The 23,215-nt window shown below is 39.3% G+C and overlaps 1 protein-coding gene across 2 annotated transcripts in view; it reads left to right on the top strand.

Annotated features, from left to right (window-relative positions):
* Nucleotides 1–6,084: 6,084 nt before the first annotated feature.
* Nucleotides 6,085–23,215, top strand: part of CDK13 (cyclin dependent kinase 13) — a 124,944-nt gene continuing 107,813 nt past the window's right edge. For both annotated transcript variants that reach the window (XM_081147513.1, XM_081147512.1), the window contains exon 1: nt 6,085–7,726. In XM_081147513.1, the coding sequence (XP_081003639.1) occupies nt 6,507–7,726 (1,220 nt within the window). In that variant the 5' untranslated portion in view covers nt 6,085–6,506. The remainder of the gene's footprint in view (nt 7,727–23,215) is intronic.

Genomic DNA, 23,215 nt, shown 5'->3' with positions numbered 1-23,215 from the left:
AAACTTGACTATTGATTATAGTCATCCTGGTGTTTGAACTGGTATCTCATTGTGGTTTTTACCTGACTTTCCTTAATTATGTTGAACATCTTTTCATGTCCTTTTTAGCCATTTGTATTAGCTTGCTTGGTGAAATGACTGTTTGGATCTTTTAATCATTTTTTATATTGGGCTATTTATCATTTCTTTATTGAGTTTTAATAGTTGTACATTCTAGATACAAGTCCCTTAATAGGTATATAATTTATAAATATTTATGGGCTGTCTTTTTCACTTTCTTAATGGTATCATTTGAAGTACAAAGTTTTTTAATTTTGAGAAGTCCAACTTGGCCATTTTTCTTTTTGTCAATTGTGCTTTTGGTGTCTCATCTGAGGTTTTGTGTAACCAAATGGTGAAAAATATTTATTCCTATGTTTAATTCTCAGTTTCATAGTTTTGGCTCTTATATTAGGTTTCTGAACCATTTTGAGATAATTTTTGTATGTGGGGGTCCAACTTCATTCTTTTGCATGTGGCTATTCAGTTGTCCCAGCACTATTCTTCCTCATTGAATTATATTGGCACCCCTATTGAAAATCATCCGACCATAAATAAAAGTGTAAATCCATTTTAAATGCTAATTCTAATACTTTTATTGTAATGCTCTGAAAACAGAGAGTCACGTTGTCAGTTAAAAAGTGCTAGTAGAAATTATTTCCTTTGACTATTTTAAGATTATAATGACCTATTTATGAGAACTTTTAACACAACATAGATGAATTGTTCAGGTTTGTCTATGCTGTCTTCATCAACTCTGTTAGTTGACGTATTTAGAAATTTAAAGTATTCTTGTTCTGTAGTTGAACTTCCAAAAATTCATGAGTACCTATCTCCTAAGAGCACATATTCTTATGAAGTTAAACATTAATATTTATTCCAATACATTATGTCCCTTTTAAATTATGACATAATTCAATGTATTGATTCGATTTATCTCTATAAGGCATAACTAATATAACTGTAATGTTCATAGCTTTGTGCCAGGGTGTGAAATCTAAGTTTTTGGACCAACCAAATTCCCAAATAATCACAAGAATTGCTCCAGGATAGGCATAAAAAAGTTTCACTTATGGTAGCAGCTCCAACCTATTGGTAATGGAACTCTAAATGTGTAAATAATGAGAGTGGGAACAGCACATCTATCACTTCAGAGTTTCACTAGTGAAATTAATCAGAAAATTTTACCATAAGTTTTGCATTATACTTTCTTTTATTTTGGAATATATTACAATGTGTGTGTATGTGTCCCAAGCTTCTTTATTTAAGAACAAAGTGATGAGTGATGTGGGATTAAAATCAAGAGCATCACTGACCTTTCTTTCAACCAGTTCCCCCAAACTCCCTGCGACTACACCCTTTGTGTTCTCAATTCTTTTCTTACTGAAAGAAAAATTTAATCCCCAAAGCCCTGGTATAAATCCAGGGTTGTCTTTCTCTAGCTCTTCCCTTTTCTCTGCACTCCAATTACTTGGATGGGGAGGCATTTCAGTAAAAACGCATGGGAGAACCCAGAGTGGTGAAAGACACAGTAAAAGGCTTCACCCTCAGGGAAAGGCTACTGACTACAACATAGTGAAGTGAGGGCCCCCATAGCCTGGAGTACAAAAATGGGACCCTGGTGCCAGAGGGAAGCATACTGGTCCCCCTCAGAAAGGAAACCTAGCAGTCTCAAAATCTTCTCATTGCAAATAGTCACTGTTTGATTGTTTGCCCTTCTGATGATGGTTGCAGAACCACACTCAGACTATGTCTTCCCAAGCTTGAGTTGCTGGGTGATGTGGCTCACCTGCTGCAGTGTGGGTTTCAGGCACTTATGTTGGGAAGGATTCTGAGACTATATTTAGACTAGCAGGAAGAAATGCTATAATTAATTAAAGATATCCATCATGGAAGGATGGGAGCATGGGGTCACATTGTGATATTTAGAAATTTAGTTTGGCTGTAATAAAATTCGAAAAAGCAGTGGCTTAAACATACTGCCAATTTTACATGTCTTTTTCAGTTCAAGGATGGTTTGGTAGATCCACAATGTCCTCAGGGATCCAGGCTCTTCTATCTTTTCTTTACCTAGCTATCCTTAGTGTGTGCTTGTTCTTTTGTAGTCACAGATGACTGGTGAAACTCCAGTACTGCATTTGAGTTTCAGATATAAAGAAAAGTAAGGGTGAAGGGTAAAAGGCACAGGTCAGCTAAATTGGTCTTCCATTTTAAGACACATCTCCAGAAGACTCATCCAAAAACTTCCATTTATGTTTTGTTGGCCAGAACTGCAAAAAATGGTCATTTCATTCATCTTCAAGGAGATGTAGTTTTTAGCTAGGCACATTTATACCCCCAGCAAAGCCAGTTTTCTGTTACTTATGATCAGGGAGAAGCTATATTAGCAAGGCCTTTAGCAGTTTAGTCTACCATTCCTGTTCTATAAATTGGTATCCTTACTTTATGTTTATTGTAGCATCATTTACAATAGCCAAGATATGGAAACAACCCAAGTGCCCATCAATAGATGACTGGATAAAGAAGATGTAATACATATATACAATGAAATATTACTCAGCCATGAAAAAGAATGAAATCTTACCATTTGTGACAACATGGATGGACCTATAGGGAACTATGCTAAATGAAATAAGTCAGACAGAGACAAACCATATGAATATAAGTAAAGAACAAAACCTCAAGAACAAGATAAATGAACAAACAAAACGGAATCTAAAGAACAAAATCTTAAGAACAAAATAGAAGAACAAAAAACCCAGAAAGACTCATAGATACAGAGAACAAACTGAGGGTTGCCAGATTGGGGGGGGGGGGGAGCAGGGCTGGGTGAAAAAGGTGAAGGGATTAAGAAATACAAATTGGTAGTTACAAAATTGGTAATACAAATTGGTGGTCACAGGGATCTGAAGTACATAATAACTATGTATGGTGCCAGATGGGTAATAGAATTACTAGGGAGATCACCTCATAAATTATATAATTGTCTAACCACTATGCTGTATACCTGAAACTAATATAAAATAATATTGAATGGCAATTGTAATTGAAAAATAAAAACTAAGTATCCTTCATCTTCATTGAGCCAGTAAGAAGCCCCCTAAGCCCCCCACATTGCTCTTCTGCAAAGGGTTGATAGCAAGTGTGAGCCTCTGACTGTGTCAAAGATGAGTGTGGGAGAGGGACATCTATCACTTCAGTTTTACTAGCAAAATGGACTTTAAAATTTGATCATAAATTTTCATTTTTTTTAATTGTGGAATATTTCTTATAGTTGGGTTCAACATAAATTTCAGGAGCACTGTTATCACTGTTAAACATCTTGTAATTCTTAAAAGACTGGACTACCAAGCTAGACAGATTTGTTTTAGGATCCCAGATCCACTTTTACTGGCAGTGTACTTTGGGCAAGACACTCTATGCCTCAGTTTTCTCATTTGTAAATAGGGGTAATAATTTTTACAGGCAGGATGATCAGATAATTTATATCCAAACTTGGAAACCTATGTACTGGAAAGGGGATACTATTAATTATGGTTAAACAAGAGGCAGAAACCAGGACCACCCAGGACTATGGTCACCTTGCTTGTAGGCACTGTTGAGAAGATTAAATGAGAAAATAGATATAAAGCACCTAGCACAGAGACTGACATACAGTGTTGAGTAAATGCTAGCCACAACTTGTTTTTATCACTGAATTGAAAAGTTCCATTATTTCAGCTTTGCTTTTCTCTTTTAACAGTATAATATGCTTAGTATTCTTCCTTATGATGGAGAATAATGGGCTGAAAAAAAAGAACTTAAACACAGTATGTTTTGGGAAAGGGGGGGGATTTAATAACCATTCAAGGTAATTATGTTTACTCTTTGACACTACACCAATACTCCACAGTAGTTTCTTAAAGGTTAGTTGTAAAGTGGACACTGAAATCATATCAATGAACTTTTTGTGCTGTTACATTAGAACCCGTCAGTCTTCTTGTATTTTGAATGAATCTTTTACTCATGTTTTTGTAATATCCATTAGTACTTTGGAAAATATTGGTTCATTGCATTATGCAGATATTCTAAATGTTTACATACTTCAGAAACCTAATACCTAGAACATTCTAGAAAACATGTGAACACAAGCACACATTCCATTAGGCATTAGAATGATGATGTCATATCATGTCATATTCTCTCTGGAAAACTCCATTATACATTTGTGAAAGAATGAGAGGAAAAAAGACAAATCATAACATTATTATTATGAAAAGTCTTGACTATGCCATCCATTGAAAAGGTTTTAATTTCAGAGCACATTTTTAAGAATAGCTGATATGACCTGTTAGATAAAGCAAAAAACTTATTTTTCCCCCAGCAACAAACACCCTTTGTATTCATTCTTTCATTTAAGTCTGGTCTTAGCTTAGATCACTCCAGTTTGACATAGTGTTAGTGGATGTAAAGCCAATTAAAATTATTTACACTAAAGTATGAATGATGGATAGATACCAGATGTTTAGGAACTAAGAACCAACTAATGGTCTGAATAAATAAATCTGCAAATGGTGACTACATGTAGCCATTTGTGAATGTACTGCTTAGCTTTTCAAAGAACCATATTAAAACCCAGTGCCATTTAGATTTTAAACTAATTATCCTAAGTGTCCAATCTATAAATAAAAGGCAAGTCTGGTAAGACAAGAAATGAGATGTGAGGTTCCTGAATGGTTACTTTTGAGAGCCCCACAGATTTAGATATTAAGGAGAAAGTGGGTGAAGTGCTAAGAGGGCAGCCCTCATTTTAGCAAGATGTTTTGACTTCAAGGTCGCTGGTAATAATTCTGATATTTTTCAGTAGTCCCTTTTGACGTTTCACTTACTCTCCGGATTAGTTTAAGGCATTTTTAAAAAGTAAATTTCAGTGTTATCAAAGTTCGACACAGTGATTTCCAAGTGTGTTTTTAGGTTAGATGGGGCCTCGAACTTGCGTGGAAGTGAGACAATTTAAGCTAACGCCACCTTCGCTCTCTTTGGCAGAGTGCTCAGCCGTTCCAATCCTGCGGCTGGCTGAGGGTAGATGATGGGTAACTACCGAGACCAAAGGCCCATTAACGGCATTATTCCTGTCGAAGTCTCCAGATTCTTGTCTATCGCCGCGACCTTTCAACAGGAAGGCGGTGAGGCGCCCGCGGAGAATCAGAGCCGGCATTGCGCGCAGGACGTACGCGAGCATAGCGAGCAAGCTATCGCTGCAAGTCTCAGGCGACAGCAGTGGGCGGCGCACCAAGCCTCTTTCCTTTAACCCTCCTCCACAGTAGTCCCACCTCCACAGGAAGTGACGATTTCTACGTTACACTACTTCCGGTCAGAACACCCGTCTCTAGCGGGAGCGAGCACGCTGGTGGGAGGCAACTTCGTTCCCGCCTCCTTTGCCCCAACACCATTCACCTTCCGCCTTCTCGGAGCGTGGCTTGCGTGCGCGCTCCCGGCTTGGCGTCAGGACCCCGGGAAAAGGCCGAAAGAGCGAGGCGTGGAGGAGGGGTTGTGAAGGTTAGGGCCCAGCCAGCAAGTCTCGTTGCCCTCCCTCCTCCTGAAGAGGAGCGGAGAGGGAAGGGGAGGAGCGAGTCGGGGTCGCCTGCGCACACCAGGAGCCTCCTCGTGGGACGGGGGGGTGCGGAGAAAAGGGGCCGCTTCGCCACCTCTGCTCTAGCCGGTGAAGGAAGAAGTCAGGGCTCAAACGCGCCGCCACAGACTCAGAAACGCTTTCCCCGCCCCCATCTCCCCGGAAACAGCCCCCTGCCCAGCTAAGCACACTCGCAGGCCCCAACCGGGAGCCGCAGACCGGTCGCCTCCGCCTCGCCACGCCGCCAGTCCCTGCGGGCCGCGAAGTGCGCGAGACGCTAGGCCGGGAGTTGTCAAGACAGCTATTTCCGGGGCGCCCGCCGTGTGTCGCCACCACCCCTGGAAAACGACGTCGACGCTGAGGAGGAGGAGGCGGTGGCGGAGGCGTGTTGTTGTCTCGCCCACTCCCCTCCCCTGAACTCGCACCCTACGTCAGGGCGCGATGGAGTGAAGCAGCGACGGAGGTGGTACTTCCGCGTTGCGCTGCTAGAGCTGAGCTCGGCCAAGGCCGCTCCCCAACCCCCGGGGGCACTTGGAGGACTCCGGACTCCCCCGCAGGTCAGCGCCCAGTGCATCTGGTGTTTTTGCTGCTAAGGATAGGACGACTAGCACGATCAGGACCTTTGCCGCCCGGATTCCTGCTTCTTCAGGCCTGGAGGCCGCTGCGTACCCCGCTGTGACCTGGAACCCAGGGACCTGAGTCCCGACCCGGATTATCGTGGCGTCTCTTCCGGACCGCCCTGGTGCTCGGAGTCCCTCCGCCGTCTCCGCTGGCCCGTTTCCGGCGGGAGAGATGGCCAGGATCTGACCCGGGAGGAGGCCGCACCCGCACCGCGCTCCGCAGCGAGCTCTAGGCGATGCCGAGCAGCTCGGACACGGCGCTGGGGGGAGGCGGAGGCCTGAGCTGGGCGGAGAAGAAGTTGGAGGAACGCCGCAAGCGGAGGCGATTCCTGTCCCCTCAGCAGCCGCCGCTGCTGTTGCCGCTCCTGCAGCCGCAGCTCCTGCAACCGCCGCCGCCCCCGCCGCCTCTGCTCTTCCTGGCTGCTCCCGGCACGGCCGCCGCCGCCGCAGCCGCCGCCGCCGCTGCGGCCTCCTCCTCTTGCTTCAGCCCAGGCCCCCCTCTGGAGGTCAAGCGGCTGGCGAGAGGCAAGAGGCGCCCAGGAGGGCGGCAGAAGCGGCGCCGCGGGCCCCGCGCCGGGCAGGAGGCGGAGAAGCGTCGGGTCTTCTCGCTGCCCCAGCCGCAGCAGGACGGCGGTGGCGGTGCTAGTAGCGGCGGGGGTGTGACCCCGCTGGTGGAATACGAGGATGTGAGCTCCCAGTCCGAGCAGGGGCTGCTGCTGGGGGGGGGCAGCGCGGCAACGGCGGCGACGGCTGCCGGGGGAACGGGGGGCAGCGGTGGGAGTCCGGCCTCCTCCTCCGGCACCCAGAGGCGCGGGGAGGGGTCGGGGCGCAGGCCTCGCCGGGACCGCCGCCGCAGTAGCGGCCGCAGCAAGGAGCGCCACCGCGAGCACCGGCGGCGGGATGGGCAGCGAGGTAGCAGCGAGGCCTCTAAGTCCCGTAGCCGCCACAGCCACAGTGGCGAGGAGCGGGCCGAGGCAACCAAGAGTGGCAGCAGCAGCAGCAGTGGCGGCCGCCGGAAAAGCGCGTCGGCCACGTCTAGCAGCAGTAGTAGCCGCAAGGACCGAGACCTGAAGGCTCGCCGGAGCCGGACTAAGTCGTCCAAGGAACCTCCTTCGGCCTACAAGGAGCCGCCCAAGGCCTACCGGGAGGACAAGACCGAGCCTAAGGCCTACAGGCGAAGGCAGCGGTCCCTGAGCCCCCTGGGAGGCCGGGACGACAGCCCGGTGTCTCACAGGGCCTCGCAGAGCCTAAGGAGCCGTAAGTCCCCCAGCCCGGCAGGAGGTGGCAGCAGCCCCTATTCGCGGCGACTGCCGCGCTCCCCGAGCCCTTACAGCCGCCGCCGCTCTCCCAGCTACAGCCGCCACAGCTCGTACGAGCGGGGCGGCGACGTGTCTCCCAGTCCTTACAGTAGTAGCAGCTGGCGTCGCTCCCGGAGCCCTTACAGCCCCGTGATCAGGTGAGTCGGCTGTTCTGTGAGTTTGTCTTGGGCTGGGCTGGCCAGATCCCCGGAGGCAGAGAAAGTGGTAATTGGGCTCTTTAGAACCACCTGAGACTAGAAAACCCAACTTGGGACGCGCTTCAAGTATCAGAAGGCGTTTTGGCGCCCATGACACCTTTTAGGGGTTTGGAGGGACAGAGCAACAGGTCCAACAGAGCTTTTCTCCTCTCTGGTAAGGGAAGGTTTCTAAGGAAGAGTTCAAAGTTTTAAACTTATTGCATTAATATACGAACAGATTTCTCTCAAGTGCTCTCTGTTTTTCCAGCACAATTAATTTGGGTAAACCTAGAGCTTGGTTAATTTGTCATAATTTTTTTTGAAAACTCTCTAAAGAGGTTTCATTGTTGGAGATTTAGGAATGGACTGCAGTTTAGGGGTTAAATATTATAAAGGAGAATTTGAATCATGTTTTGATGTTAGATATAGATTGGAAATGTGTCAACGATGGGAAAGCAGCCTTTTCGTGACTTTTATGCTCTTAATATGTGAAAAAAGCTTATAGTTCTAAATTCTGAAGATACGAAGATAATCTTTGCGATATTTTTGTGTGGAATAGTTTCTTACGAAGTCTTTCAAAGTCATAATTTAAAAAAGTAGAAAAATGACAACATTGTTGGTTTGTGATGACACCCAGTTGCTAATAATATGTAAATGTAATCTAGTTGATTAGTCCAGTGTAACCAAGTGAATGATTTAGTACATTCTTAGGCTAAGTTATTTTATTATTAGGTTAAGTTTATTATTTTAAGTTATTATTTACACTTACTTTAAAGTTAAATAGACCTTTAAATATCAGGATCTTTGTTAACAAATCTTTAAAAGGTATAATTTAATGTAGCGAAATTGGAGTAAGCCTTTCATATAGCTGTTATGCCTTGCTTGTGTTTCTCCAAAAGAAATGTGAGCGTTGATATATACTTACCTGTTAAGCACAGTGAATTAAAAAGAACTTTTGAGTGTTTTGCATGCTCTTATATTCTTTAATATATCTGGAAATTCCAAGCCTCATAATTCAGGATTTTTCAAAATGACATTTGCATTGATTGGGATTTTCCTATTGGTCTTAATTTTTTTTCAGTGATGCCAAACGGATGCTGAGAACCTCTATGTACGAGTTATTTTGACTCTCCGTATAGTATATGCACCTGTAAAATTAGCGGATATTTTTGAAGTGTCAGCCTAGTAAATGTTTGTAAAGATGTGATGTGAGTAGAGATACAGGTGTGAATTTGTCTTTAAACCAAAACAGCTGCATACATCTCTTCATTCTTATAGTGTTCAGGCACACTCAAAATTCTAGTTGATTGATGCTTTAAAGTTTAAGCAAAGACTGTCAACACTGTAAAGTCATTTCATTAAATTTATTGTTTACATCTTGTAAGATCATATATTTTACTTTTAGTTAAGATGTTTTAGGTTTGCCAAAAGGTTTGCTTTTTTTTTTTAATTGAATTTGTTTTTGAAAACTGATTAGGTTAAATTTCAGGACTTTAGATCATGATTTTAAGTTTATGATGCAGTATTAAGAATGGACTTTGTTTTTGTCAGGCTTTTTAGTTGCTGGATACTTTAACAAGGTCCTTAATTATCTAATAGTACTATACGTTTTGTTTATATTATGTAGTAGTGGTATGTGTGATTAGGATTATTCATATTTAGCATATTTATTGAGCATATGTTATATGCCAGATACTGTCCTAGGGACTGGGATACAGCAATGAAGAAGGACAAGGGCCCTGGCCGGTTTTGCTCAGTGGTTAGAGCGTTGGCCTGCGGACTGAATGGTCCTGGGTCCGATTCTGGCCAAGGGCATGTACCTGGTTGCAGGCTCTGCCCCAGTCAGGGCATGTGTGGGAGGCAACCAATTGATGTATCTCTCTCACAGTGTTATTTCTCTCTCCCTCTTTCTGTCCCTCTCTCTCTTTCTGAAAATCAATGGAAAAAATATCCTTGGGTGAGGATTAAAAAAAAGAAAGACAAGGCCCTTGCCTTCCTGAAGCTTGTGATCTAGAGGACCATTTATTAAATATTTTCATGGTGTTTGTATTGACCACTAGTATTTTAAAAGATTGCATTTGGATTAAGCTTTAGACCATCCAGGCCAACATTCCTGACAGCTGGCCATTTGTTGTGTCCTGAATACATCTAGAGGTGGGAAGATGTTGCTTTGAAGACAGCCTGTTTCATTAGATCTAGGACTCAAGTTCTAGTCTTGGTTTGTCCAGGGTCTTAGCAAGACCCTTGGAGACCCAGTTTCCTAAACTGTAACAGGGAAATACTTGTGGGGTTTTTCTGTTGTTTTCATTTCAAGAATTAAAGGAAAATTTATGTATAGAAATAGTGTAGACTATTACAGAAATCTGATGCAGCTAAGATGCTGTTGAATAGCTTGACTTGTTAAGATTCTTCATATTGAAACAGAAATCCAGCTCCGTTTCAGTTCTACCCATTGCTTCAAGTTTAACCCTTTGAAATGATAAAGAGCAAACCTGTATGCTACCTCTTTAAAATGTAAAGACAGTTGCCATGTCAGTTCTGAGTCTTTTCTTTTCTTGGCCCAAAACCACATTTTTCATAAAGTATAGTTTTTAGATTTTCCACATTATATCTATTTTGTCGAATGTCCTACTTAAAATGTGGGGCCCAGAATTTATATGGTTGATAGCTAAAATGGTTGATTGAAAAACTTAAGATTTTTAAATATAGCAAATGTATTAATTACTGTTTAGAAACAATTAATTGAACTCACTTGCCCAGGTTAATACAAAAAGTTTTATTTACTTTTAGAATTTAGTAATTGTGGTGGATGGCCCATATTGTTTAAATAATAGATTACTGGATTGGGAGCTCCATGAAGGCAATTAGATTGTCTTGACCACCATTTTTTTTTTTTAAATATATCTTTATTGATTTCAGAGAGAGGAAGGGAGAGGGAGAGAGAGAGACAGAAACAGAAACATCAATGATGAGAGAGTCATTGATCGGCTGCAGCCCGAAACCCGGGCATGTGCCCTTACCGGGAATCGAACCCTTATCTCCTGGATCCTAGGTCCATGTTCAACCGCTGAGCCACGCCAGCCTGGGCTTGACCACCATTGTAATCCTAGTGGTAACCATAGTGTCTGACACAAGTAGACTCAATAATTGTTGAATGGGTAAATGAAGGGATGATGGAGTTTACCGAGCATATGAAATATTAATGTGGGCCTGGATTACATAAGTATTTAATATAGACCGAGTGTTATGCTGCAGGAAATAAGCATTGGATCTTTTTCCAGCCCACATGGATCTTATATATTAATAAATTGCCAATGTAAATATTTTTAAGGAAATGCATACACATTCAGAATATTAGTATTGAAACTATGGTATTGATATTTTTCTTGGTGTTAGTTCCTAGAATAAATCCTTTCCATTTTATTGACATCTACGTTCTAACCTGCTCTTTGCCTTTATTTGACTCTTCAGTCCTCTGCTCATGCTTTTTTAAAAAATTTATCGTTACTGTTGAAAGTATTACAGATATCCCACCTTTTTTCCCCCATTGATCCCCTCCAACCCGCATCGCCCCCCCACCCCATGCCTTCACCACACTATCATCTGTGTCCATGGTATATGCATATAAGTTCATTGATTAATCTCTTCCCACCTCCTCCCCCCCCTCCTTCCCACTGAGATTCATCAGTCTGTTCCATGCTTCTGTGTCTCTGGATCTATTTTGTTCCTTAGTCTATTTTGTTTATTAGATTCCACATATGAGTGAGATCATGTAAAACTGAATCAGGAAGAATCAGAAAACCTGAGTAGGCTAATAACTGATGAAATTCAAGCAGTAATAAAACAACTCCCAGCAAACAAAAGCCCTGGTCTGGACAGCTTCACAGGGGAGCTTTCTGATTCTTTGAGTTGAAGGGTTAGTTTACTAAAAATTTTCCTTGCTTTTTGAGGTAAGCCTGCAGCACTATGAACTTCCCTCTCAGGACTGCTTTTGCTGTGTCCCATAGATTTTGGGTTGTTGTGTGTACATTTTCATTTGTTTCCAGGAAGTTTTTGATTTCTTTCTTGATCTTATTGGTAACCCATTCACTGTTTAATAACATGCTGTGTAGCCTACATGTGTTTGAATGTTTTTGAGTGTTTTTACTGTAATTGATTTCTGATTTCATGCCCTTGTGATCTGAGATGCTTCATATGATATCAATCTTCTTGAACTTGTAGAGACCTGTTTTGTGTCCTAACATGTGGTCTATCTTTGAGAACGACCATGTGCACTTGAGAGGAATATATATTCTGCAGCTTTGGGGTGAAATATTCCACCCCAAATCCATCTGATCTAGTGTACCATTTAGTCACTCTATCTGTGTTGACTTTTTGTCTGGAAGATCTATTCAGTGAAGTTAGTGGGCTGTTCAAATCCTTGACTATGACTGTATTGCTGTTGATCTCTCCCTTAAAGCCCTTAACATTATTATTGATAGGTCCTTACTTATTGCCATTTTAATTCTTTATGCTTATGTTTCTCTCCTTTTTTTTACAGCAGTTCCTTTAACATTTTTTGTTCTAATTACAGCAGTCCCTTTAACATTTCCTGAAATGCTGGTTTGGTGGTGATAAACTCCTTTAGTCTTTTTTTGTCTGGGAAGCTCTTTATTTCACCATCTGTTCTGAATGATAGCCTCGCAGGATAGAGTAGTCTTGGCTTCTAATCCTTGTTTTGCATTACCTTGAATACTTCATGCCATTCCCTTCTGGCCTGTAGAGTTTCTGATAAGTCAGCTGACATACAGCCTTATGGGAGCTCCTTTGTAGGTAACAGATTGCTTTTCTTCTCTTGCTACCTTTAAGATTCTTTCTGTCTTTAATTTTTTGCATTTTAATTATGATGTGTCTGGGCGTGGGCCTCTTTGGATTCTTCTTGCTTGGGACTGACTGTCTGTGCCTCCTGAACTTGTGTGACTTTTTCCTTGACCAGGTTAGGGAAGTTTTCTGCCATTATTTCCTCAAACAGGTTCTCTACCCCTTGCTTATTTTTGACCTCCTCAGACACTTCTGTGATGCAAATATTGTTATGTTGCTTGTTATCCCACAGCTCCCTTAGATTGTCCTCCTGTTTTTTAATTGCTTTTTCTTTTTGGATCTCTGATTGAGTGATTTTTTTTTTTTCTACCCTGTCTTCTAATTCACGGATCTGATCCTCAGCTTCCTCTAATCTGCTGTTTATTCCTTCCAATGCATTCTTTATTTCTGCTATGTCATTCTTAATTTCCTTCTTAGTTTCCATATCTTTTGCAAGGATGCAGTTGATCCTTACAATCAGTATTCTGAACTCTATATCTGATAGATTGCTTATCTCCATTTCAGTTAGCTCTTTCTCTGGAGACTTCTCTTGTACTTTCATTTGGGACTTTTTTGTCTCCCCATTTTGGCTGCCTGTTTGGGTTTGTTTCTATGTATTATGTAGGTCTGCTAGGATTCTCAGTCTTTTTGGAAGGTCTCTGGTGCAGGCCAGTGTCAGGTACTGCTTGTGACTGGTCTTGAGTATCGTGTTTGGAGCTATCAACAACCCAGGACTTGAGGTTCCCTCCGCTGAGGCTTCAGTGCATTTGCACAAGACCAAGATGCACACCAAAGTCTGCTTTTCCAAGGTTCAAGTGCAGAAGCAGATCAGGCAAAGACTCAAAGCACTCTGAAGTCTGCCTGCTGGTTGATTAATCTGATTCTCTTAATGAGCCTCAGGCTGTAGCAACTCCATGGGGTAGGGTGAGAGGTTTTCCAGCAGGGTGGAGCAGTTGCTTCCCCCTTAGGCAAACACTGCTTGGAAGGTATATGTCTGCCTCTGACTTGGCACAGGAACTCAAAGCGGTCCCTCTGAGCTCTATTTCCAGAGCCCACAACCCTAGATTCTCCTCACACAGCTCCAGTCCACTCTGCCCCGCCCTCTGCTGAAGCCCAAGGTGAGTGGCTGCATATGGAACTTTGTGTGTTGGCTCTTTAAGAGGGTCCCTGCATTTCCAGCCATCTCTCCCTGGCAGGCAGACACCCGGCTGCTTTTCACAGCCAGATGTTATGTGGGCACCTTTCTCAGTTCTGGTGCTCTTGGCTGGGAAGCCCAGCCTGGGGTTTAGGCCCCAGATTCCTCAATGGAAACCCCCCACAGCTGAGATATCCCTCTGGACCTCCAGATGCTGCCTGTGGGAGCCCAGTAAGCCCTCTGGCTCCTGTGCACTTCCTACCAGTCTCTGTGTGGTCTCCACTTTTCCTCCTTGGTTATGAAGGTGCTCTCCAGCTCGTCTTTAGTTTCTGCTGGTTATTCAGGATGGTTTTTCTATATTTTAGTTGTAATTTCAGTTTGGTCCTGGGAGAGTGTCAGTGTAGCTTCCATTCAGTCTGCTGCCGTCCTTAATCACCCTCATACTTTTGGTTTAATCAGTCCCTTCTCAGCTTTACTTCCCCACCCCTACATAACCAGTTTACTATATTTTTCTTGCTACTTGAGTGTTGGGAAGTAGGAAGTCACATAATTTTGCTGATCAGCTCTGTAATGTGAGGGTGTACTGAAGAGAGGGGCTGTTTAGGAAAGGAAGGAAATGGTATTAAGTTGGGTTTTACTCTGTGCTAAGCATTGATAAATACTTAACATACTTTCAGACCCAAAACCCATGTGGTAGTTGGAAACATTTCTATTGATAAATTGGGAAATGGAAACTCTAAAAAGTTAAGTGCTGACTGATTCTAAAATACATGCTCTTGATACTGTGTTGTATCTAGTGGACCTCATCTAGCATTCAAGGGAACTGACCATCTCACATAATAATTTGTTTTGCTAAAATTCAACCCATTTGGATATTTATGTATTGATTTCTGTTTTTCTGGCCATCATTGCAGCATTTTGAGAGTTTAGAAAACCAAATTCTTCTAAAGATTCTTTCAGCTCATTTTGTCTGTACTAATTCATGGCTTTTATGAGTATGAAGCTAAAAACATTTCTTAAAGACATTAATTACTCTTAGTTATTGAGGGTTGCTTTGCAATAAGATATCTTGATCTGAAGTCAAGTCATATCACGTACAGTTAATACAATTAATTGTTATATATAATTGGTTCTCTCTCTGAACCTGTGGAAGTTCTCTTCCACCAAGAAGCAACAGAGTCTCCATTATGGAAAAATATTAAGACCCTGAGAATCTAAAGATGGGTGGACCCTAGATGTAAATAAGTAAATTTATTAGTATTCACTTGTATATGATATGGGGTGCCTCTGTCATGCATTATTTAGTGTTTTGTCCTAAAAACTAGTGTTCTAAAATACACAAAATGAAGACATTCCAGAATTTTTTTTTTTAAAAACTCCCTAAAACTCATAAAATGCTACTGATTTAATATGTACTTAATAGAAATAAGTCATAACTATCCTTAGATGAATGGAATTCTTAAAGTGCTTTTTAAAAGTGTCAAAAATATAAGATACTAGAATAAATGCAGAAACACTCAGGCAGGCTGGAAATTTAGGTGAACTCTCTGTAAGTCACCATACCTTTAATCACTCTTTTCATTTTCAAGATGGCCTTATGCTTTGGCCCTTTTTCTGACCAAACCTTACCTGACATTTACATCTACTCAGTCCTTACCACATTTTTGTTCTAACACTAGTTATTTATCCCATTTCCATTTTTAGCATTTTAGTTCAGGTCCTTTTTTTATTTATTTATCACACTTTTGTTACTCTTTTCATTCTTATTCATTTATTCTTTTATTCCTAATTTATTCTTTATTAGAATTTTCTTAAAATCTTGATTAGATTGTGTCACTTTCAGTATATAGAATTAAGTTAAGCTTTTTAATGCATCATCAGGTAGTGCCTTTTATGATCTGGCCCCATTCTATCAGAATTCTATTTTTAAAGGCACTTTTATTTCTATATAATTTTACTCTTGTTGTTCTTTTAGCTTGAAATGCCCTTTTCTCCTCTTCTCTGCTTCCAGTTTTGCATACAAAACCCAACTCAATTTCTACTCCATCATCTTGTGACCTTTCTCCATTCATCTAGAAAAAGTTCATTCCTTTTCTTATATTCTTACAGTACTTTGTTTTTTCTTTGTTTTGGAGCTTTAAAAAATTCTATTTAATATTCTAATTACTTGGCTGGCTACATTTGTGTTTTTCCTTCTAGATTGTAAGCTCCTAGAGGATAAATTCCAAAGTGTATTTATTAGTGTTTGAATTAATTGAAATAGCATTTTTCTCCACGGGTTATTTCAAATCAACCTTTGCAGAGATATCAGTTGTGTTTCTAAACTTATTTGCTATTTTGGTTCACATATACTCTACAATGGGGAAAATAATCACTTTGATTTATAATGGGAGAATTTAAGAACCTTCTTCTAGCTTCTTTACTGGAATGAGTCAAGGATGCTGGGAATCACTTCTGGTATGTATAGAATAAGTTCAGATTTAGTGTTCATATTTGTACTCTGTTGTGTACTGATCAAGGTAAATGATTTGGGTTTTTTTGTGATAATTTTCTGAGCAGACAGAATTTCAAGCTTTTATTTCATAACTGAAAAATTATAGCTTTTTCTCAAAACCAGTTAACAGTTAATGTTGCTTAACATTCAATATTTAAGATTTTAATTTTTTCTCTTATTGTGTACTTTTTGTATAAACATCACTTATGTTTTTGTTATTTTGTTTTTGGTTGGCTTTGTTTCATATGTATAGATATCTGTAAGTTTTAAGTAGGTGTTAGAAACAAAATTATCAAACTGGAATCAGAAGTATTACTTGTTTGCAGTGATTTTTGTTTCTTAAATTTCTAAACTGGGCACATCTAAATTGTGGGAGAATCTTGTGTTCTTAATATATTTGGAAAATGAATGTAGAATAGAGAATAAAATTTAGGTTAAAAACTGGAATTTTTATAAAATGGAAAAGAAAATGGTAGTGAGATGAACTGAAAATAGTTAATGGGCTGCATGCTGACTCACTTTTCTGTTTCTTCACTTTCAGTTGCATAGGGGTACTTTTACTGAGATATTTTATTCCAAACTTAATTTACCCAACATTAAATTAATTATTTCACCTCTCTTGGAGTCATTTTTTTCAAATGTTGCTCATTATTTTTCGCCTGTTTACAAAGATAATAGAGGCTCATAGAAATTTTCAGTTAGTATAGAAAAGTGTAAGAGATTAAGGTCCCCTTGAGTCTAACCATTTGAGATGATCACCCTTGATATTTTGATGAACAGTCTTCTAGACTTTTCTATGCATATATACATAGGGGCATAAGATTTTACATAAATGGGAACATACTACAATGCTATTTTGTACCATGTAGTCCATAGTATATTCTTTTTATTGGCTTTTTGTATTCCATTGTATTGATGTATCATAACTTGTTTGGCCAAGCCCATTTTATTACTCTTAGTTTTGTTTGTTTGTTTGCTATATGTATCTATTGCCAATTTTGTGTGTATTTGTCCCATAATATCCTCTAGGTTGGATTTCCCAGGCATAGAATTGTTGGGGCAAAAATGGTATGCACATTTGTAGTTTTGATATACTTCATCTTCAGAAGGCTTTTATCAACTTGTATTTTCCAAGTGTGGGAGTACACATTTCCTTAGACCCACTATTAGTGGAGTTGTCAGTTATCCATTGCATTTATTTAATATCTAATAATGCTGAATTTATTTTCATCTACTTTTGGTTCTTATTTCTTGGGTTTTGTTTGTTACTAATTTGTAAGATTTTTTTTTTTTTTTTTTGTATTAGAGATATTAACTTTGTGGGTTTTTTTTTGTGTGGCTTTAGCAAATATTTTTCATGAGCTTGTCTTTTAATCTTGTTTATGTTTTAAGAAGTTTTTGATTTGCGCATGTGTGCATGTGTTTTAAGAGGTAGTAGTTTCTCCCAGGCAGCCAGTGACTGAACTTTAGTAATATTTATCTTTTCTCCCTCCCCACTTCCTATAAATTGCTTGTTCTGTTGATTCTTTTGCAGTGGTCTCTAGTCCACTCTGATTTAGTTTGGAATTCCCTAGTTTATGGACTTACTGTTGGATCTGCATGCTTTGGCCCTTCACTCTTCAAGCCCCTCCTGTTTTTGTATTCGGTTTAATCTTAAAGTACCACTTTGAATGTGTCAATTTCCTATAAAACATATTTATAGAATCAAATTCTTGAATTGGGCATTTAAGATTCCCCACCCTAGACTCACCCAAACTACCCTTACTTCTTCTTATATATGCTGATCACAATACAAACTGGATTCCTTTCTATTTTTTTCTTTGTCTTTGTCTTTTTCTCTCTCTCTCTCTTTTTCTCTTTCTCTTCTTTTTTTTTTTAGGAGGAGAAGATAAAGATTCACTTGATGTGGGTGAATAGGATTTTTCTCCCTGCCCCTTATTATGCCACTCAGTTGTTGTCTCGTATATCAGTACAGTGTTTAAGTAAAAGCAGATATGAATATATGTTCTTATTTTCCTCCCTACTCTTTTATACAAAAGGCAGCACATTATATAATCTTTTCTGTAACTTGCTTTTTGTCCTTACAGTATGTTGTTCTGGGACCTTTCCATGTTGGTACAGGAAGAGTTTCCTCATTCTTTTATTTTAGAACTGCATAGTATTCCATTGTGTGGATGGCTGCCTCCTAGTTTATTGAACCAGTCCCTTACAAGGACACTTGAATTGTTTCTAGTACTTGCTGTTACAAGCAGTACTTCAGTGAACAAAGGCAGCTTTTTTAAAAAAGGGTTGCAGCGTACTGCATATGCTACTTTTTTTCCTTTTTATTGAATTTATTGGGGTAACACTGGTTAACAAAATTCTATAGGTTTCAGATTCACAGTTCTATAACACATCATCTGTACACTGACTATTTTGTGTGTTCACCACCACCAGTCAAGTCTCTGTCCATGGACATTTATCTCCCCATACCCTCTACCACCTCCCCCCTCCCCCCGCAACCATCACATTGTTGTCTGTGCCCATGAGGTTTTTTTCTTCTTTTTTGCTCAATCCCTTCACCCCTGCATATGCTACTTAAAATGAGATTATTATTCTTCATTCTTAGAATGTTGGTTGGTTTTATTGGTTGATAAATTCCCAATTACTGGTATTCATGAATGAAACATTGATGGTGGGACTGACATCCCTTCATAGTTCAAGAATCATTAATTTGACTACTCCATGGAGGCCTGTTGCTATATCTTAGTTTTATTTTGATAATAAAAACTTTGGAAATTTTAATTGTGTAACCTTCTTAAAGTCCTTTGCTCAAGAAGTCTGAATCACTGATCTCTGAAATTACTGCCATGTCAGCTGTAGAGCAATTTAACAGGATAACAGTGAATAAGATAAATTATACTTTAGGTATTTTTGTGTGTTTTTAAAAAAATTTTTCCCCACCCGGCCGGGCGTGGCTCAGCGGTTAAGCATCAACCTAGGATCCAGGCGATCAGGGTTCGATTCCCGGTCAGGGCACATGCTCGGGTTGTGGGCTGCAGCCGATCAATGACTCTCTCATCATTGATGTTTCTGTCTCTCTCTCCCTCTCCTTTCCTCTCTCTAAAATCAATAAAGATATATTTAAAAAAAAAATGTTTCCCCCATCCCTCCAACCTGCCCCCCCCACCCCACTTGGTAGCCATCAGCTTGTTCCCTGTATCTATGGCTCTAGACTCCTTACTGTTTTAAAAACCTGGAATTGTAAGCCCCTGTACCTTAGTTTATGCCCTTGACTCAATTAGCCAATCCTGTTTCCAACTATAGTTCAGGTGTCATCTAACACCCTTCATTAGTCTAATCCAGAAGTGATTTCTCTTAATTCCTTTAGCACTGAGATCACTTTTATGAATACTTCCTACATCTAGATTATATTAGAGTTGTCCCCCAACCCCTCATTGATGTTGCATGTTTAAGTGGTTTGTTCCTTTTTAATGTTGAGTAATATTACATTTATGGATATACCATTAATTTGCTTATTCATTCACCCAGTTGAACATTTGGTTTGTTTTCAAACCAAATGGCTGAACAGAGGTGCAGTGAACATGTGATACAGCTCTTGTTTTTATTACTTAAGCATTATAGTTGCTTCACATTCTCACTGAGACTTCAGTTTTTGTCAGTCTTTGATTTTAGGTATTATAGTAGAGGAGAAATGGTGTATCATCGTGGTTTTATTTGCAATTCCTTAGCAACTAATAATGTTGAGTATATTTCCATATTCCTGTTTGCTCTTCGTATCTTTTGTGAAGTGTCTTAAAATGTTTTGCTCATATTCTTTATGAATTTGGTTGTTCGCCTTACTAAATTGTAAGAATTCTGTACATATTCTATATATAAGCTCCTTGTCAGTCACATTTTGCAAATGTTTTTTTCTCAGTCTGTGGCTTTCCTTTCCTTAATAATAATTTTGAAGAGCAAAAGTTTTAAATTTTGATGAAATCCAAATTTTCTTTTTTTCTTTTATAACTTGTGCTTTTTGTCCCCCCCCCCCCCAAAAACACACCTTTGCCTAACTCATGGTCAGAAAGTTTTTCTCCTTGTTTTAAAATACACCTCTTCAATTTATCACAGTCTACTTTCATGTATAATATGACATTACAAAAGTATACTTTTATTTTCTTCCTCTTTCGTACTATTCTTGTCACGTTTTATTTCTACATTATGACTTATGCATATTTATATATACATATATATACATATATATACATACTTGTATATAAATATGTACATGTATACATATATACATATTTGTATATAAATATGTACATGTATACATTTATATATACATATATACATATTTATATATACATATTTATATATGTGTGTGTATATAATATATACACATATATATATACACACATGAAATTTAAAAATGAGAAAAGTCACTTATATGTACTTTAACATATACCTTTTCAAACACTTTCCCATCCCTTTGTGCACATCCAGGCTTTGATGTAGTAGTTTCCTCTGGCCAAAGGAAGGCTTTGAACATTTTTTTTTTTCCCATTACTTTTCAGAGACAGTGGAAGAGAGAGAGAGGGGGGGAGAGAGAGAGAGAGAGAAGCATCGAGAGACAGAAACATCACTGTAAAAGAGACACATTGATTGGTTGCCTCCACTTGCTCCCCTCCCCGGCCCAGGATCAAGCCTGGGACCCTTCCGTCTGCGGGTCGATGCTCTAACCACTGAGCAAAACCTGCCAGGGTGGCTTTGAACATTTCTTATAATGTAGGTCTGCTGTTTTGTTTGTCTGAAACCTCCATTTTGAAATATATTTTTGCTGGGTATGGAGTTCTGCATGGACTGTTTTTTTCCCCTCAGTATTTGATTTTGGCTTGACTTTCATAATATTTTGTTTTTGCTTTAGCCCATGAGGTTCTTTTTAAATCTGAATGTCTTTTAAGCACTGACACAGCATATGATAGGTAATAGGTACCTAGAAAATGATGTTAAAGTGACTTAGATGAGAAAATATCCAGAACCTTAGAATTTAAAAAAAAATCCTGTTGATACTAACAGGGCCAATGTTGGCCTATGAATAAATTCATAATAACTAGAGCTAGACTAATCAAAAGTATGTGCCTTTGGGAAAATCAAGTATTAACCTCTCCCTCTACTCCTCACCATCTTTTTCTTTCTTCAGCAAAACATGAAGACTAATGCAGAGTTTATGCTCAGTGAGTTAGAACTTGTTTGCCTGAGCCAGTCTGCAAAGAGTCAGCCATGTGTCTTTTATTTTTTTTTAACTTTTAGTGTTGCATAAGAAACATAAAGGAAAGGAAGTATACTTTTAGAACAAACAGAAAACATTTCAGCTTTATGTTATTTTTTCTAGTTTTAAAAATAACATCTTTTTTGAGATATAATTCACACACACCATACAATTTACTCTAATTTTAAATGGTACAATCAGTGGTCTTTAGTATATTTATAGAGTTGTGCAACCATCATTACTAATTTTAGAACAGATTAATCAACCTCCCAAAAAACTCTACCTGTTAGTAGTCACTCCCCATTCCCATCTCTCGAAGCCCCTGGCAACAACTTTTTGTCTCTATGGATTTCCTATTCTGGACATTTCATATAAATGGAATCATACAATTCATGCTCTTTTTTCACTTAAGCATAAGATTTTTAAGACTCATCTATGCTGTATTATGTATCAATACTTCATTCCTTTATATGGCAAGTATTATTCCAGTGTATGGATATATTGCATTTTATTGTCAGTTGGTGGACATTTGGTTTGTTTCCATATTTTGGATATTATAAATTATGCTTCTGTGAACATTTAAGTATAGTTTATTTCTCGTGGGTATATACCTAGGAGTGCAGTTTTGCGTTGTATGATAATCCTGTGTTTAACATTTTAAGGAACTGTCAAACTGTTTTCCAAAGTGGCTGCATCATTTTTATATTCTGATCAGAAATATGTGAGGGTTCTGATTTCTTCATATCTGTGGCAATAGTTGTCTTTTCCATTATCATCCTGGAGTTTAAAATCGTATCTCATTATGACTAATGATGCTAAGCATCTTTTCATGTGTTCATTGGCTATTTGTATTCCTTTTGGAGGAAAATGTTTGTTCAGGTCCTTATTTTAAAATTGGGTTGTCTTCTTATTGTTGAATCTTAAGAATTTGTAATGTATTCTGGATACAAGTCCCTTAATATGACTTGCAACATTTCTCCTCCTAGAGAGAGGAATTCTTGCATTCAAGAGAGTCAGTTTTAATTTAATACAAAGAAGTGGAGTCTTCACCTGGTGACTTGTTTAATCATTTAGGCCATTCTAATAGTGTAACATTGAACAAGTCACTTAACTTGTGAGTTATTTGCCTGTGGACTCAAAAGAAGAAGAAAAGAAAGAATTCCTAGGGAGAGGTGTCAACAGAACAATCTAAAGACTATTCTGTTAGATGGGTAAATATCCAATATTAAGGAAAAAGGAAAGGCTTAGAAATTATACCGATGAGGATTTAGGTGCTTTTTGTAGCAGAGCAATAGCAAGCATTTTCATTAATTTTTCCATTTTGAACTTTGGTCTTTCTTGTAAAATGGGATGAATAATGCCTACCTAATTAACAACAAACAAACTTGAAACAACCTAAGTACTATGAATAGGGGAGCAGTTAAATAAATTATGGTACAGATATCTGATTTGCAGATATTTTCTCCCGTTGTATTCCTTTGTTGATGTCATTAAAGAACAAAAGTTTTAAATTTTGTTGAAGTCCACTGTTTTTTTTCCTTTTGTTGCTTGTGCTTTGGTGTCATATCTAAGAAGGTTTTAGAAGGCCACAAATACTTATCCCTATATTTTCTTCTAAGATTTTTTCAGTTAAGGTTTTTGCATCTTGGTCTTTGATCTGCTTAGATAAGTTAATTTTTTTGTACGGTGAGAGAAAGAGGTCCAACTTCATTCTTTTGCATGTGGATA

The sequence above is a fragment of the Miniopterus schreibersii genome (genome assembly GCF_964146895.1).
Source record: "Miniopterus schreibersii genome assembly, chromosome: 9".
Classification (NCBI taxonomy): domain Eukaryota; kingdom Metazoa; phylum Chordata; class Mammalia; order Chiroptera; family Miniopteridae; genus Miniopterus; species Miniopterus schreibersii.
Note: the sequence above shows the minus strand (reverse complement) of the source record. Positions and strands in the feature narration are given on the sequence as shown.